The sequence below is a fragment of the Gavia stellata genome, chromosome 9, assembly GCF_030936135.1.
Source record: "Gavia stellata isolate bGavSte3 chromosome 9, bGavSte3.hap2, whole genome shotgun sequence".
Taxonomy (NCBI): Eukaryota; Metazoa; Chordata; class Aves; order Gaviiformes; family Gaviidae; genus Gavia; species Gavia stellata.
The window spans coordinates 29,521,922-29,536,882 of NC_082602.1; the positions used below are offsets into that span (position 1 = coordinate 29,521,922).

Below are 14,961 nucleotides of genomic sequence, written 5' to 3' on the forward strand. Positions count from 1 at the left end.
GTGAAATGGTAGAGCTTTCTTGGAGGGGGCCTCTTTCAGGAATATTTGAGAAGTAGTTTAATATCTTGGAATGACAGAATTTGAAAACAAGTGTTAGTATAGCTTGTTGATGAACTATATTGGCCAGTCATTGTCTTTGCAATCTTAATAGATCCCAGTAACAGAAAGAGAAAATGCCATAAACTGTAGCCACATAGTGAACCATTAGCAGAAAAGCAAGCTGGTGCTGGGATGGCTGGTGCTTGAAAGTCGGTTTTATGTGTTTGGGGGATTTTTTTTGGGGGGGGGAAAGCCTTCTGTAATGTGAGGGATATGACGTGCAAAGAGCCAAGGAAGTAACTCTGTTGTTATTTTACACTTTATATGCTTTCAAGCAAGTTGGTAGAACATAAAGGTTGGACCTTGGCTCCTTTTTCTAGGCACTGTGAGCTGTTTGACCACCAAAATTCTTTCTTCCAGTTATGTGAAAAATCCTTATGTCCTCTACAGAGGATTGTGTAAATCACACACATCTGAATTTCATTCAAAACCACTTTGGTTGTAATGAGAGATGCTCAGATTCAGGTACTAACCAGCCTCGAGGACTTAAACCATGCTGTCATGGGTGATGCTGAATCATCTGTTTCCTGGTTTTTCAGATTATGATTTTCTGTGTATCCCCCTTGTTACTCTGAGGTATGGCAGCGCGTGTTAAAACACTCAGTGCTGCACTTCAATTTTCACTGAGAGTTGTGCTTTGAGTATGAAAGAAGCTACTTACTGCCTAGTGCTCTGCAAACAGGGCTCTGGGCCTCTCAAAATGAATGTCCCAAATTGCTGGAAGCATCTGACCTCGACCTCCTCGCTGCCATTCTGTGGAAATTGTGACACGGCCCTGCTTCACCTTAAAGTCATGTTTCGGGGATTGGTAAGGTAATACTTGTGAAGCACTTGGATTTACAGTAATTATCTGCCCAGAGAAAATCTTGTCAGATAATAATTGTCATCTCAACAGAGTATGAGGAACATACAAAAAAGGCACAGGGCCACATGCTGAGTCATGAGAAGAGGAAAAGTACTGAATTTCTTTTCTAGTGAAAACTAGCCACCGTGTGCCAAATGAGGCGTAGGCACAAGATGACTGTGGTACGCTTGAAGATTATTATCTGTGTGCAAGAGGGGCAAAGAAACATTCTCAGCATGTCTGACTTCCATCAGTCCAGGCTTGCGGCCCCATTCGGGTTCCAGTCTGGGGACGGTGCTCGTTATTTTGTCAGTAAGGGTGGCACCCACATTGCCAGTGGAACACACAGAGTCATGATGATGATGGCCATCCTCAGAGCTGAATCAGATTGAAGGGAATAGGTTTCACAGTCATCTGCTGATAGATGAAGGATGAAAGTCAGGATGTTTTCTCCAACCACTTGCTGTTTTCCAGAAATCCTTGTTTGCCTTTCTGGCAATTATATCCCCGTAATTACCTCCCATCAGTTTCACGTACAGGCTCCCAGTGCTGATACACTTCCCATACCTCCACTTCTTTTCTCCCAGTCCCAGTTAGGTTCCTTTCCTCACTTGATTCCCTGTTTCTTCTTTCCTTTTCCCCATCTGTTCCCTTCCTCTGCTGCATAGATCTTACCTACAACAGCCACCAAAGAGAAAAATCTGACTTTGCCCATGTATCTTAAGGCTAGCCAGAGGTTGTTCAGCTGTTTGGGGGATACTGCGTGCATAGTCTGGTCTGCACAGAGAGATCCGTGTAACAGATTGCTGTGTAGTCAGTCCATGTGAATTTTTAGAAGCTTACTTGTGGAAATCTGGCAAGTCTCAGGTACACACGATCCTCACAAAATTACTCTAAGGAAGAGCACAGGTGTCTGAAAACTTGGAAATTAAAGTGTAGTTAAGGATGCTCAGCTGTCCAACTGAGAGGCCATATCAAGTAGTCTTGAGGATGTTTTTTGGGCGGCCTGGTAGCACTCTCTCTCTTTTAGTCTGTTCATCAACAGTTTTGATTCTATGTCATGAGATTGGTGGATTTTACCCAACAAAGTGGGTGTTTTGGAGGACTGAATTAAAATTCAGTAAAGAAATTAGATTTGCCATACGGAACTATTTTTTAATTGAGAGCAAGTAGTCTGCTAAGGCAGGCAAACTGAAAGGAGCAATTACATATTGGGAATAGCCTGGAGTTATAACAGGAGTCAGCTGAATGGTAAAGACACCAAATGTCTTTCTGGAATGCAGCAGCAAACGTGTTTGCAGTACACCTCAGCTCGTGTTGTATACAGCTTTGCGTACTGCTTGTTCAGGCAAAAGCTGGAAGATGCTACCAAGAAATAATGAGAGGGTTAGAAAATATAACCTCTAAAGAAAGTTTGAGGGAACAGAATTTACTTAATCTAGAAGTGTCAAGACTGAAGTAGTCTTAAGACAGGCATTTGTTGTAGATAGTGGTTAATCTGTCTATCATCTAGAAGGAACAGGCTTTGTCCACAGTGCATATTATATTAAATTTGATACTGTGAAAACCTTTTTCATGAGTTTATCTCTTGGGGTTGCGGACATTCTATACAGGAGAAGAGGGAAGGGTTTTTTTGCTTTGGGAGAAGGAAAGAAATAGAGAGGAGATGACATCCCAGTGTTCCTTCTAGTTTTTGCATGTCTGTGATACTACTTGAGCATAGATGAGCTCCAGTGTTCCAGCTGTTTATAACTATCTAATTTGGATGGATTTTCAGAGAGATTATAGAATTAAAAAATATCCAGCACTAAAAGCAACACGTCCTGATTGAATTTCAAGTACCTCTTCCAAAATATGGAGAACTCTTTAATTATTGATAAAAATGGTTTTTGTTATCATTTACAAAAACACATTTTATCTTGTTTTGTTCTGGGAAATAGCTAACCCTTTGTGACCAAGCTCCTTCCTCCCGCCCCGCAAATTGCCAATACTTAGCATACAAAGTTTAGGTCAGATGGTTAAAGTTTGGCAAAGTTATAAGCGGCTAAAAACAAGGTCTAAGGGGAAGTGTCGTGTAACATTAATAACAGGCAAAGCTACCAGCCCCACCTATAATAATCTTATTTCTATCAAAGCCAGGTTTCCTTGATGATTCTCAAATGTTTCTACAGGCTTTTAGAGAAGATCTGGAATGCCTTATTCAAGAACAGATGAAGAAGGGCAATAACCCCACTGGACTGCTTGCATTACAGCAGATTGCTGAATACATTACAGCAAGCTCTTTTGCAGGTTTTTCCTCATCTTCACTCAGTAAGTGAATTATGCATATAATTGCACTCTTTCTCTTCCTTTTTTTATTGTCACCAGAGCTTAGCAATGCTGGGATCTCCTCTTTCTTTGAATAAAAAGTTCTGTCAGGGCTTGCTTCAGCTGTGAAGTAGTACAGATGGTGGCCTTAACTTTCTTTTTTAGACTTCTTTCTCTCAAATTCTTTGATCTGTATAATGATATCCAAAATGTTTGGGGTCCTCACACTCAGTTATTCTAGAATTTGCTAATACAAGTTTAACTGAGATATGGGGTGCAGCATTTTGTTCCCTTACATGGGTTTAACATGAGCATAAATTGAGATTGTTTATTTTTCTACTCTTGCATATAAATTATTACTAAAAAAAAAAGGGGGGGGGTCAGGGGGAATAGCCTGGCAAACTGAGTTGTTACACAAACAGCTCCCACAGTTAAAAACAGCTTGTAGTATGCACTCTAGTTGTAAAGATGTCACTAGGATCTTTCAGTTAACACCCAAGTTCTTCTTTCCAAGTCGTGAAGCACTGAAACATTAAAGTCGATGTAAGTTCTGTGGGTGGACATCATATGGGAGCTTACAAGCCTGAAGTACAGTGGCAGCTGTCAGCACTCAGCATCTTTTGAGAATTGGTCCCAAAATGGGTCTTCAGAGTTCATTTAACAAAACAAGTGAAAGAGAACAACAGGGAGCTCAAATAATCTTATCTCCATGTCTCTGGCTGGTTAGCGAGACTGCAGGTCCAACTGCTGTCTCTTCTGCATTTGCCCAGGGACTCGGGCAGGGTGACTAATCTCAAAGTGCATACTCTTTTTGTTGAAAACTAAAATGACTTTTACCTCTTCTGGTCTTAACTTTCCCTGTAGGCAAAGGCTGTAGCTCTCAAAGGGGTATCATGCATTCATGAAGGGGGAAAGTGTATGTTTGTGTAGTCACAAGTCAAAGAGATAAATTGATTTTTGTGCTTTCTCTGTTAAGAGGTCATCTTTTCTGTCTAGCGGTTTGAGAACACTTGCACTAATCCTAGTTTCTTCATTAGGACTGAATTAAAGTGCTCAGACTGAGACATCTCTTCAGATTAGTTACATTGGTGTCAGAAATCCAGCAGGAATGTGTTCTGTAATTTTCGAAGTAACGTGTAAAAATACTTTATTAGTGGCAAGTGTCTTAAAGTGCAGTTTGAGTCCTATATAGGAACTTGAATCAGGAGAGAGCTCAAAATCCAAGTGGTACTTCAAAGGAGACCTGTATTTCACCTGTCGTGTTTGGAAAAGAGATGAAGACATGAAGAGAGATGAAGACTTAAATTCTGTGTATGGTTCCTACTGTCTTAAAGTAACAGAGGTTTCAGTAAAGACCTTAGAAATCCCAGCAGTGCAGTTCCAGTCTAATAATTGCTGGTACTGCTATGCTAACAATTTAAATACACTGTTTCTGAAAGATCATGGCATAGCTAGAAATTATTTAATTGTCCAACTGTCCATCATCTTTTTTTTACCTGTTTTTCAGGCCATGGAGTGATTACGCCCATCAATGATCTACCTGGGATAGATACCTCCTCATTTGTTAAGGGAGAAAAACTTACTCGTTGCAAGTTAGCCAGTTTATATAGATTGGCTGACTTGTTTGGGTGGGCACATTTGCCAAATGCCTATATCACAGTAAGTATTTTAGAGAATAAAAATTTTTATTTGGAATCTTACCTATTCATTCAAATTAATTTTCCCCCTGAAAAATATGCATTCAAAAATAGATCAGTAATCCTTTTTCTTCCTCCTTTGCAGGTAAGAGTAAGCAAAGAACATGACCATATTCTAATTATTCCAAGAGGTCTGTCCTTTTCTGAAGCTTCAGCTTCTAATTTGGTACGTGATTCACTTGCTGTAATAACCAGCAAGGTTCAACCTGTTTTCTAAAGACTTTTGTGGCTGCTAAAATGGACTTCTAAACTATAATCATGTTGTTATTTGGTTTTTAATGTTTACCCACCAGATGAAAAGCTGATTAACTATTTAGATACTAGCATCCTTTGTCCTCAGCATTTCTTTTTGGGTTTCTGTAGCTTTGTCTTCAGCTCCAGTGTGGAGCAGCAAAGTTTTGTTTTCCTGTCTGATGAAGCTCATCAACAGTGTAACAGCAACCTTTTGTAACCTGACAAGATGGTAATACTTACGAAATGAGTCTGTGGGAGTAGTGTTAGTAGAATCAGCTCTTATCATTGTAAGTGGGGTAATAAAGTTGAATAATATTCCCCAGGCCCAACAAAGGAGCTGGGTGAAGTTACAGATTGGCATTTAGGCAATGGTAGCTGCTAAATCACGCATCTTTTGGTGCAGAACCTGCCATATGTTCTTCATGTCAGCACTTATCTGTAAAGAAACTACCTCCAGTTGGAAGGGGTAGCAGATCGAGATGGATAGCATTACACCAGCAAACACAGAACCAAAATACAAACATGACAACAAGACCTGATATGACACTACTGTTGTTTTTTGTTGATCCTGGAATTATTATTTTAATGTTCCCATGAAATTGAAAATTCCCTATGCATTTAATTTTCTTATTGCAAATTTCTCAGAGGCTAAATTTTCTTCATATTTAAAATGTAGGAAATGTTAACGACATTCATTTTTGAAAGTCAGAAACAAGGAAAGGTCAGCTAGACTAAAGAGGAATATATGTTGTATCAGGGTCTTATCTTTACTTCTTCCATGGCTGGACTTCCAACAACTGCCAAGGACTTGGACAGCAGAATGGTTTATTGACACACAGATTCACGGCTGCTCTCCTACATTTTTTCGTGCTCTGAGTCCCAAATATGTGGGGGGAAATCTGGTACCAAGTAAGAAAGGGAGGGTAGTTTGTAGATAATGGCAGTTGTTGCAAACTTTTTGAATATTGTTCTTTTGTTTGACTTTTCCAGGTTAAAGTAAACATCCTAGGAGATGTAGTTGACCAGGGAAGTACGACTCTAAGTATTGACAATGCAGGATTCAGTCCACATGTGGCCATCTACTCCACACGCCCTGATGTCAGATGTGTAATACACATACATACCCCTGCAACAGCAGCTGTAAGTCTTCCTTCTAGCATAAAGAGTAAAAGAAAACAGGTTTACCTTATGAACTTAGATTCACATTTAAGAATCTGAATCACTGTTCACACCAGTTTATTTTTGTTTTTAACATCGACTCTAAACTGGTAAAGAAAGGTGTGAGGTTATCAAATAAGCAGAGAAAGAAGGCTGGGCCACCACAGTGAAACGGATAGGAATAAACACAGGCTTCATTTATAGAACCTTAGACCATATAACATGCTGTATACATCATCATTTGCATTATGCAACTCCATTTTTAAGTGGCTTAATTAGTGGTTATGTTCAGTTTGGATTTACCTCACTATTAAAAAGTCGTAGTTAACATGTTAAGTTCAAAATGGTGTGTATAACAATGATAAAAATGTAAGGAGACTTGAAAGAATTGGTTTGAGATAGACAAATTAATATTATTTTATATTTATATAAATGCATATATATGCATTCCTTGACTACAGACAAAAAAAGGAATGGGTAACTTCTTTTATACTAGCATTTGAAGTTACAAATGTAAAGTTAAAAGTAGGAAAAAACATTAAGTAGGTTTATGCTGAGAATTAAACATGGATCAAATTCAGAAAAATTAACTTAGTTGGGATAATTTGTCTTTTCCTGTAATGAATCTGTCTCTCGGTTGGATAGCAGCAGCTCTGTCACCCTATTGTAAATGAGACTGGGGGGGGGGGGGAAGGTATTGTTTCTAAGCTTTCACTATGGAGAGTTTGTCTCTCTTCTAGCAAAGATACAAAGTACATCCTGCTAAGGCTTGGGTGGTTGAGATGTGGGTTTTAAGAGTTTTGTTTTTTCCTAATTATCAGTAGTTCATTTTCTTGAAACAGGTTTCATCTATGAAGTGTGGCATCCTTCCTATATCACAAGAGGCTCTGATTCTGGGAGATGTTGCTTATTACAACTACCAGGGATCTCTTGATGAACAGGAAGAGAGAATTCAGCTTCAGAAAGTTCTTGGACCCAGTTGCAAGGTATTCAAGCTCATTCACGCTCTTCATAAACAATTTTCATGTACTGCGCCAGTTTCTACCATTTAACATTAGTGTCTTCATTTACTAGGTATTAGTCTTGAGAAACCATGGTGTGGTAGCACTAGGAGAGACACTGGAAGAAGCATTCCACTATATTTTCAATGTGCAACTGGCCTGTGAAACACAGGTGAGAGAGAATTTCTCTGTATTTAATTTCAAACACTTATGCTGCTGAGTTATAGATGATCTTCCCATCAGGGATGTTTTCTGTAATACTACAAAACATTTGGGGTTGTGGAATCCAGTAATCATATGCCAGGTCAAAGTCAGAGAAATTGGAATAATCAGGAAAGCATAGAAGGAACAGCACAAATACTGTATCACTCTTCCTAGAATGAGTATTGGTGTTGTTACACTCTGAAGGGTACAGGTTTTGTTCCGTGCTGTGGAGACTGAGCTTCATGCAGGGAATCTGCTGGATAATAGATTCAGTGGTACTCTCTGCATGTGGAAGTGTGACTTAAACGAGCTGGATGTCAGAGATCTTATCAAAGCTGAATGTTGTGACAAGGAAAGAAGCTTTTCCCTATGATCACAAAGATTTGTAAAACCAAATAAACAAAAGGTCTTTGGAGCAATGGTAGAGGTAGCGTATTTAAAAATAACTTGAGTCCCCAAATCAGTTGTTTCTGTTTTGTCTAACTTTAACTACCTAGTTAGGTATATAGGTATTATCTATAATCTGTGGAGAGAGACCACTGAAAGTGTCCTCACCTTCCATAACTCTTAAGCCCATGCCCAGAAACTTCCTCACTTTGCTCTTACTTGTTCTCCAGTGATCCTGTCCTCCCAAGTAGGCATTTGGAGATGCAAATGGCAGTCTCCCAAGTAGGCATTTGGAGATGCAAATGGCAATCTCCCACTCCTTCCTTTCCTCCCTTGCCCTGCCATTCATTTTGAGTTCGATCACTCATTTGTTTTGAAACTGATATAAAAGTGAAAAATTTTTTAGTCTTGTGATGCAGAAAGACCTTTTTAAGGTACTCTGAAAGCTAGTGTTTGAGTCTACTCCTTTTAAAATGCAATTATTAGCAGATATTGTCATCCTTTCCATACAAATCACTTGCTATATATTTTAATACATTTTTGCACAGTAGAAAACTAGTCTGAGAAATAACTGCAGCATGTGTTTAAGTATGTTTCTCCTGTGAATTCAGAAAAGCAGAGAATCCAAAAGCCTTTCCACAAATGAAATACGCTCATTGATGTCTCTAGGTTCATGCGTTAGCTGGAGCAGGGGGGATAGACAATCTCCTACTACTGGATCTGCAGAAGTTCAAGCCTTCCACACACGCTGTAGCAGCAACTGGAGGAGGTGGAGTTAATATGGCTTCACAACAAAAATGGAAAGTTGGGGAGCAAGAATTTGAAGCGCTCATGCGCATGCTGGACAACCTGGTGAGAGCACGTTGATGGCATTGTCCATATAGTCTCTGTAACCTTTTGAGTGTAGGATTAGCTTCTGTAAAGCAAACAGGGGGTTTTTTGTTGCTTTTGTGAGTTTGAAAACGAAGGAGTAACTTTTCTTGTATATGAAATCTCTTCTGCTTGGTCTAGTTTTAACATGTCACTGTATCTGACGGTAGTATTCTGTCTTGATAAGAATTTATAATGTTTTGAACTTAAGTTTTGTCCAACCCATCTCACAAACATATTTGCTCGTTATAGTAGCTTAACTGTACAAATATCTTTTGATCATCACCTAGTAAATAGACATAGCAGATTCCCTCTGTATTTTGTTATTAACTCTAATATTAGGAAATAAGCTGGTAATTTATGATTTGTTTGAAATGTCCATTTACTGCAGTATGAATTCTGAAACAGCCTTTAATACAGAGTGAGGAATGGGGGAGTGTCATGAACTAGGATGTGCCGTTGCGCAAGACAAATTAATGTCCTCATGAAGGCTACCTAGGTCAGAATCTGAGCAGGGGGTCATTTGGTGGTCATGCGTTCACAAAGGTGGGAGGAAGGTCAAGTGTCAGTGGGGTCCTGTCCAGCTGCTACTGTACTGTATTTTAAATGGGTCTCTTGAATGTTAATAGTATGAACAAATGATGGACGACACCACTAGCCCATTCTCTGAAGAGCTCAGTGGACCTGTTTAATGCATATAGGGCAGCACAAAACTTCCATGACTTCTTTGGATACCTTTTTCTGATTTTTTAAATTTTTATTATTTTTATTTTTTAAAAACAATTTTTTTCTTTTTTTTCTTTTCCTCCTCCATAGGGATACAGAACTGGCTATGCCTATAGGCAACCATTAGTCAGAGAAAAACCCAGACATAAGAGTGATGTTGAGATCCCAGCCACTGTGACTGCCTTTTCCTTTGAAGATGATACAATCCCGCTTTCCCCCCTGAAATTCCTGGCACAGAGGCAACAGAGAGAAAAGACAAGATGGCTGAACTCTCCAAACACATACTTGAAAGTTAATGTGCCTGAGGAGTCCTGGAATGGGGAAACCAGTCCCAGGACTAAGATCACGGTAGGTACACATTTTAGGCAGTCACTTAGTTTTTGCACTACTTGAGAGAAAGTAAATTATGCACACTTTATATGAGGAAATCTTAGCAAATTATTAGCAAATAAGTTTATCAAGCAAACAAAAATAGGCTTTGGGTAGACAATGACATTCGCACTAAAGGCCCCCTCTGTTTGGGGAAGGGGGGTTTAACTGTTTGGAAGAGTAACAGTTTATGATAAAATTTAACAATCATTTCCCTTTTGTTACTAGCTCTTCTGATTCCTGAAGTAGAAAACAGTTTTTCTACCATACCTTTTCGTGCTATTAATTATCCACCAAACATAGTAAGGTTTTAAATCATGCATGGGTTGTTCTCTTCTCTACGTGAGGGAGACAGAAGCTCTAATTCATCGCTAACTGTCCCTTTCCTGGTTGTGAGCCTGCTGAAAACAGACTTCGAAGAGTCTGTTCATGCTACTACTTATGACGGTCAAGATTTTTTTTCCTCCTTCTTCGGCTCGCCAAGATACTTCGACTGTGTTTCCAGCCTGGAGAGAGGTGGCTCTCATGGGACTACAAAGCATGTTGTTTGCTAATCAGGCTAGTCCCAGTTGCATAGTACAACTGTAAAAGCATCAGCTCCTCCTGCTGGCAGGCCAGCGAGTTTCTAAATGCCCTTAGCAACTGATTTAAAACCCTGCTGATAAAGGAAAAAAAACTACAGTCAAAATGTGTGGTTAGCAGAGGTGGAAGTTGATTGCATGAACAAGGGTTCTGGAGCTGGTAGATCTATGTGCCAGTTACTAGGAAGCGTCATCCTTTCTAAATATGACTTCATTAGTACACAGTTAGTAGTGCATTTTTTAGGAATATATTTCCATGTTTACAAAAAGTACTGTTGATGATACATGTTCAAGGCAACTTAAATCCTCTTGGGCAAACACACAGACTTGTAAGTAGATGGAATTATTTAGTGGGTGTCATGTGGAATTGAGAATAAAGTCAGAAAGTCCATTCTTTACATCTCTTCTTTAACAGTAAGTCAACACTGACAATTGTTCATCCCCATCATACTGGGGTTTTTAGCTTCTTTTTTATTTTTTTCTTTAAGTGGATGAAAGCTGATGACTCCTCCAAGACAAGTGGAGGAACACCAATCAAAATTGAAGATCCAAACCAATTTGTTCCTCTAAACACGAACCCAAGTGAAGTGTTGGAAAAGAGAAATAAGGTAAAAGAAGTATAATGAAATTAAAATTGTAACATTTCCAAATAAAATTATATGTTCAAGTAATGATTCAACACAGCAGTAAAATAACATTTGAAAATGTTCTTACTTTACTAAGAAGTTTCTTACATTGTATGTGATTTCTGGCGCTAAAAAGCATGTATTTAAATGTATGATATACATGAAGTCTGTAGATACATATGCAGTGTGTGTGTATATATATATATAAAAGTTTTGAATGCAATAGTTTGATGAAGGATGAGTATTAACTCTGGAAATGATAGATTGGAAATGGTAATCCCTGCTATTTAGCATTATATTTAGTGGATAATTAAGTGTCAACCTGAACCAAATTGCTGTGCGTCATCTACAGCATGATTCAATCTCAGACTGTAATCTCACTCTGTTCTGTATTAATTCTCCTAGCATTTATTAAGCTGGAGTCTCTATGGTCCAGTTTGCTTCCTAATGGAAGGAAAAAAAGAAAATGAGATATTATTGTTGGACCTCTCTGTGAACACAAACGTCTGACTGCTTTTCCCTTCCAGCATATAAGATGCTGACTGTCAGACTGACCAAATACTTCACCCTAGGCATAACTATATTAACAGATATTCAGGACACTTTCCATTTGATTACATATTTTTTTCTTTCTTGGAAAGCACCATATCAGTATCCGTGGGGACTGAACTGGAGTCAGAAGGAGCAACTCCCTTCCTTAGAACTGGGAAGGCACCCTCTAATCATCTAGAGATTAATAATACAGGTCCTAGACAATGATTTTTAAATTCATGTGTGTCACTGTCTCATTAGATAGTTTATTCCTATTTTTCTGCAGTAGAATTTTTTCTTCTATGATCTGTATTTATATCTGATCTCTCAATCTCTTAAGCACTGACCACATGAAGCTAGGGTTGTTGATTTGGGGAAAATAGTGAGCTATTCACAGAAGGAAAAACTTTACCCACCTTTGTGACCATAGAGATCTCTCCAATAGCTTAACACAGGCCATTTATGGGATGCAGAGGACAGGTTCAGAGACATGCTATTTCTTGGAGCTTATTTCTAAATACTGTCTTGCATGAAGTGCAGGAGCTGGGACTAGGGTCGATATTTGGGAGTACTTTTGAAGGCTAAACAACACATGAAGTGCATTCAGAGGTGGAAGGAAAGATCTTAATTTTTAGGTGCAGCAGCATACAGCTTGATCCTCCAGCCATTCACTGCTGCCTGTGTTACTGGCTTTGAAAAGCTGGTGGACATAGGATTTGTTAAAGAGAAATATCTGTTTCTAACCCAGTTTTTTTTCTCTGTATAGATAAGGGAGCAAAACCGATATGATCTAAAGACAGCAGGACCACAGTCTCAGCTACTCGCTGGGATTGTTGTGGATAAAAAGCCAAGTCCAGTGAGTAGGACATAATTCATTGATTTACAAATATTTGGATTATTTGGCTGCTTGTCTTTCAAACATCAGTTTGGGCCATTTTATTTATAAATACTTTGTTAGAACTGATTATTTTCATGCCAAATTTTGGATGTGTGATACATTTTATTCATGTTTCATTTCAGAGGTGTATAAAATATTAGTTTCAAATGGAGGTATGAATGGTAACTTTGTCTGCCACTAAAATTAATGAAGTAGCACCCCTGTCTAAGACCATTTAAGCTAAAGAATGATGAACTTTGCAATGCATGGTGCCAAAAATAATCTTTTCATCAGCCTGTGAAACTGCTGCTAAAGGAAATGATTGAGGCCCAGCAATAACTTGAGTTTAAAAGGTGGGATGGGACTGTGTAGAAGGTAGCTTTCATTAGAAACAGGCTTCTTATTGGGAGGGAGGCTTTCCATCCAGTTTCTTATCTGTCCACACTAATCTTTCCTTGAATAGAATATACTTACTTCCAAACAGTACAGATATCCCTAATAAGGTTATATAACAAACTGAATTGTAATTGGAATTCTATAGTTCTAAGAGTTTCCCACCATCCATGGGTTAGTACATCTATTTCCTCATTTTGGTTTCCAATATTCTTTTGAGATAACACTGAGTTTGCTTATTTATTTCAGGCAAAAAAGAATATTTTCCAAATGAGTTTTCTTTCAACATGAGAATAATTTTAATTTTGTCGTTGTAAGATTCATCTCAGAAGAGCTCTTCCAGTTAGATTCCTAAACCGAAGCATGAGCACAGTAACTTCCCTACAAAAAAAAAAAATCCCAGAAATTGGGGAATTTGCAGAAAATATGGGAAACCTTATTTTTGAATCCCTTTTGTTAAAGGACTTTCACTTCTCTGAAGAGTGTATTAGTCCCTGAAGTGTAAGCTGTTGAGGCAGGTTTCTACCCTGAAGCTGTCCCCCTTGATACAAAAGAAAAAACAAAAAAACCCAACAAACTCAAATAATGATTGTGCTGCTGTAAAAGGATGGTGATTTACAGCTTAGTAATCAGTGCTTCATTACTATGTGAATGCCTATTAAATGGGGTAATTTTTGTCTGGATGCATCTGTGTTTTTCTGTATTCCCTGCCAATCTGGTGTCACCAAACTTTGGCCAAAAAAGTGACATTGACCATGCACATCTTGCTTGTTTCTTTTTTTAACTGTTAGATTTTTCTGGTTTTCACTCTTCCAGCCAATGCAATTTGAAGATGATGAGCACGCACCGCCAGCACCACCCAACCCATTCAGCCATCTCACAGAAAAGGAACTGGAAGAGTACAAGAAAACAATTGAGCGCAAGCAGCAAGGGTTAGAAGGTCAGTGGTGCATTTAAAAATGTTGTAGTTCACCTTTTAATAATGATTTAATTTTTAGTTTGAACATATCTACTGTAAAAAATGTATACATGTTAAATTATTAGCATATACTGTTGGCAACTACTTTAGAACTAATCATTCCTTGAGACGGTAGAATTTTTTGTAAATTTTTTTTTTTCTTTATTTTGGTTAGTGCTACAATTAAAGCAATGAAAGGTTTGCATGGAAATGGGGTTGACAAAAACACACTTTAACATAATGACTTTTTTTGTCAGAATCATAGAAAAACTTAGGTTGGAAGAGCCCGTGAAGGTCATCTTAGTCCAACCTCCTCCTCAAAGTTGATAACAAAGTTAGATCAAGTTGCTCAGGTCTGTACCCAGCTGAGCAGAAGTTTACTGAGATGTTTGGTCTTGGCTTCTTTAATTTTTCTTCTATTCTCTCAATGCGCAAGTCTCATCTACTGTCACTTTTTACATCTTCTTCCAATACTACTATTCCCTAGGGAATTACTAATTCAGGGTCAATTTGATTATTTTTTTTTAACAATAACACTTACTATGCATTCTTCTTCACTAATATTGGGTAATAAAACAACTTTGCTATATATCACATTCAGGGCATAGCATAATAGCTTACTATAACAGCAAACTGTGTGACTTATGGCTAGATGAAACCATGGGGCATGCTACTTGGAATGCAACCCTGCCACCCTTTTTAATGCTTTCTACTAAAGAACTAACATACAATGATTTTTAGCAGATAAAACGTGTAAATCCATAATTCTGTAGAGTTTTAACCATGTATTGTAACTTCTTGATGTTGTCAGCATGAGCAACGCAATGCTAGCGGAGCTGTAAATCTTGTAGCACTAGAACTGACATTCTTGCTTGATTTTTTCACTTTTGCATGGCTGCTAATTCAAATCTTGTCCTGCAGATGCTGAACAGGAATTATTCTCAGATGACGGTTCATCTGTGTCACAAATTCAGTCACAAACTCAATCCCCGCAAAATGTCCCAGAAAAATTAGAAGGTATTCCATGCAATTTCTGTGTGATGCCAATGGCTCGGATATCCTGAGTCATCCACTCTTCTACTGCATTCTTACACTTGTG

At 38.4% G+C, this 14,961-nt stretch overlaps 1 protein-coding gene across 2 annotated transcripts in view; it reads left to right on the forward strand.

Annotated features, from left to right (window-relative positions):
- Positions 1-14,961, forward strand: part of ADD3 (adducin 3) — a 102,313-nt gene that overhangs the window by 84,329 nt on the left and 3,023 nt on the right. The window contains exons 4-15 of one of the 2 annotated variants that reach the window (XM_059821015.1): positions 3,115-3,253; positions 4,758-4,909; positions 5,033-5,113; positions 6,172-6,321; positions 7,182-7,325; positions 7,414-7,512; positions 8,601-8,783; positions 9,618-9,875; positions 10,966-11,085; positions 12,401-12,490; positions 13,721-13,844; positions 14,784-14,879. In XM_059821015.1, the coding sequence (XP_059676998.1) occupies positions 3,115-3,253; positions 4,758-4,909; positions 5,033-5,113; positions 6,172-6,321; positions 7,182-7,325; positions 7,414-7,512; positions 8,601-8,783; positions 9,618-9,875; positions 10,966-11,085; positions 12,401-12,490; positions 13,721-13,844; positions 14,784-14,879 (1,636 nt within the window). The remainder of the gene's footprint in view (positions 1-3,114; positions 3,254-4,757; positions 4,910-5,032; positions 5,114-6,171; positions 6,322-7,181; positions 7,326-7,413; positions 7,513-8,600; positions 8,784-9,617; positions 9,876-10,965; positions 11,086-12,400; positions 12,491-13,720; positions 13,845-14,783; positions 14,880-14,961) is intronic. The other variant, XM_059821016.1, reaches the window with a different exon arrangement.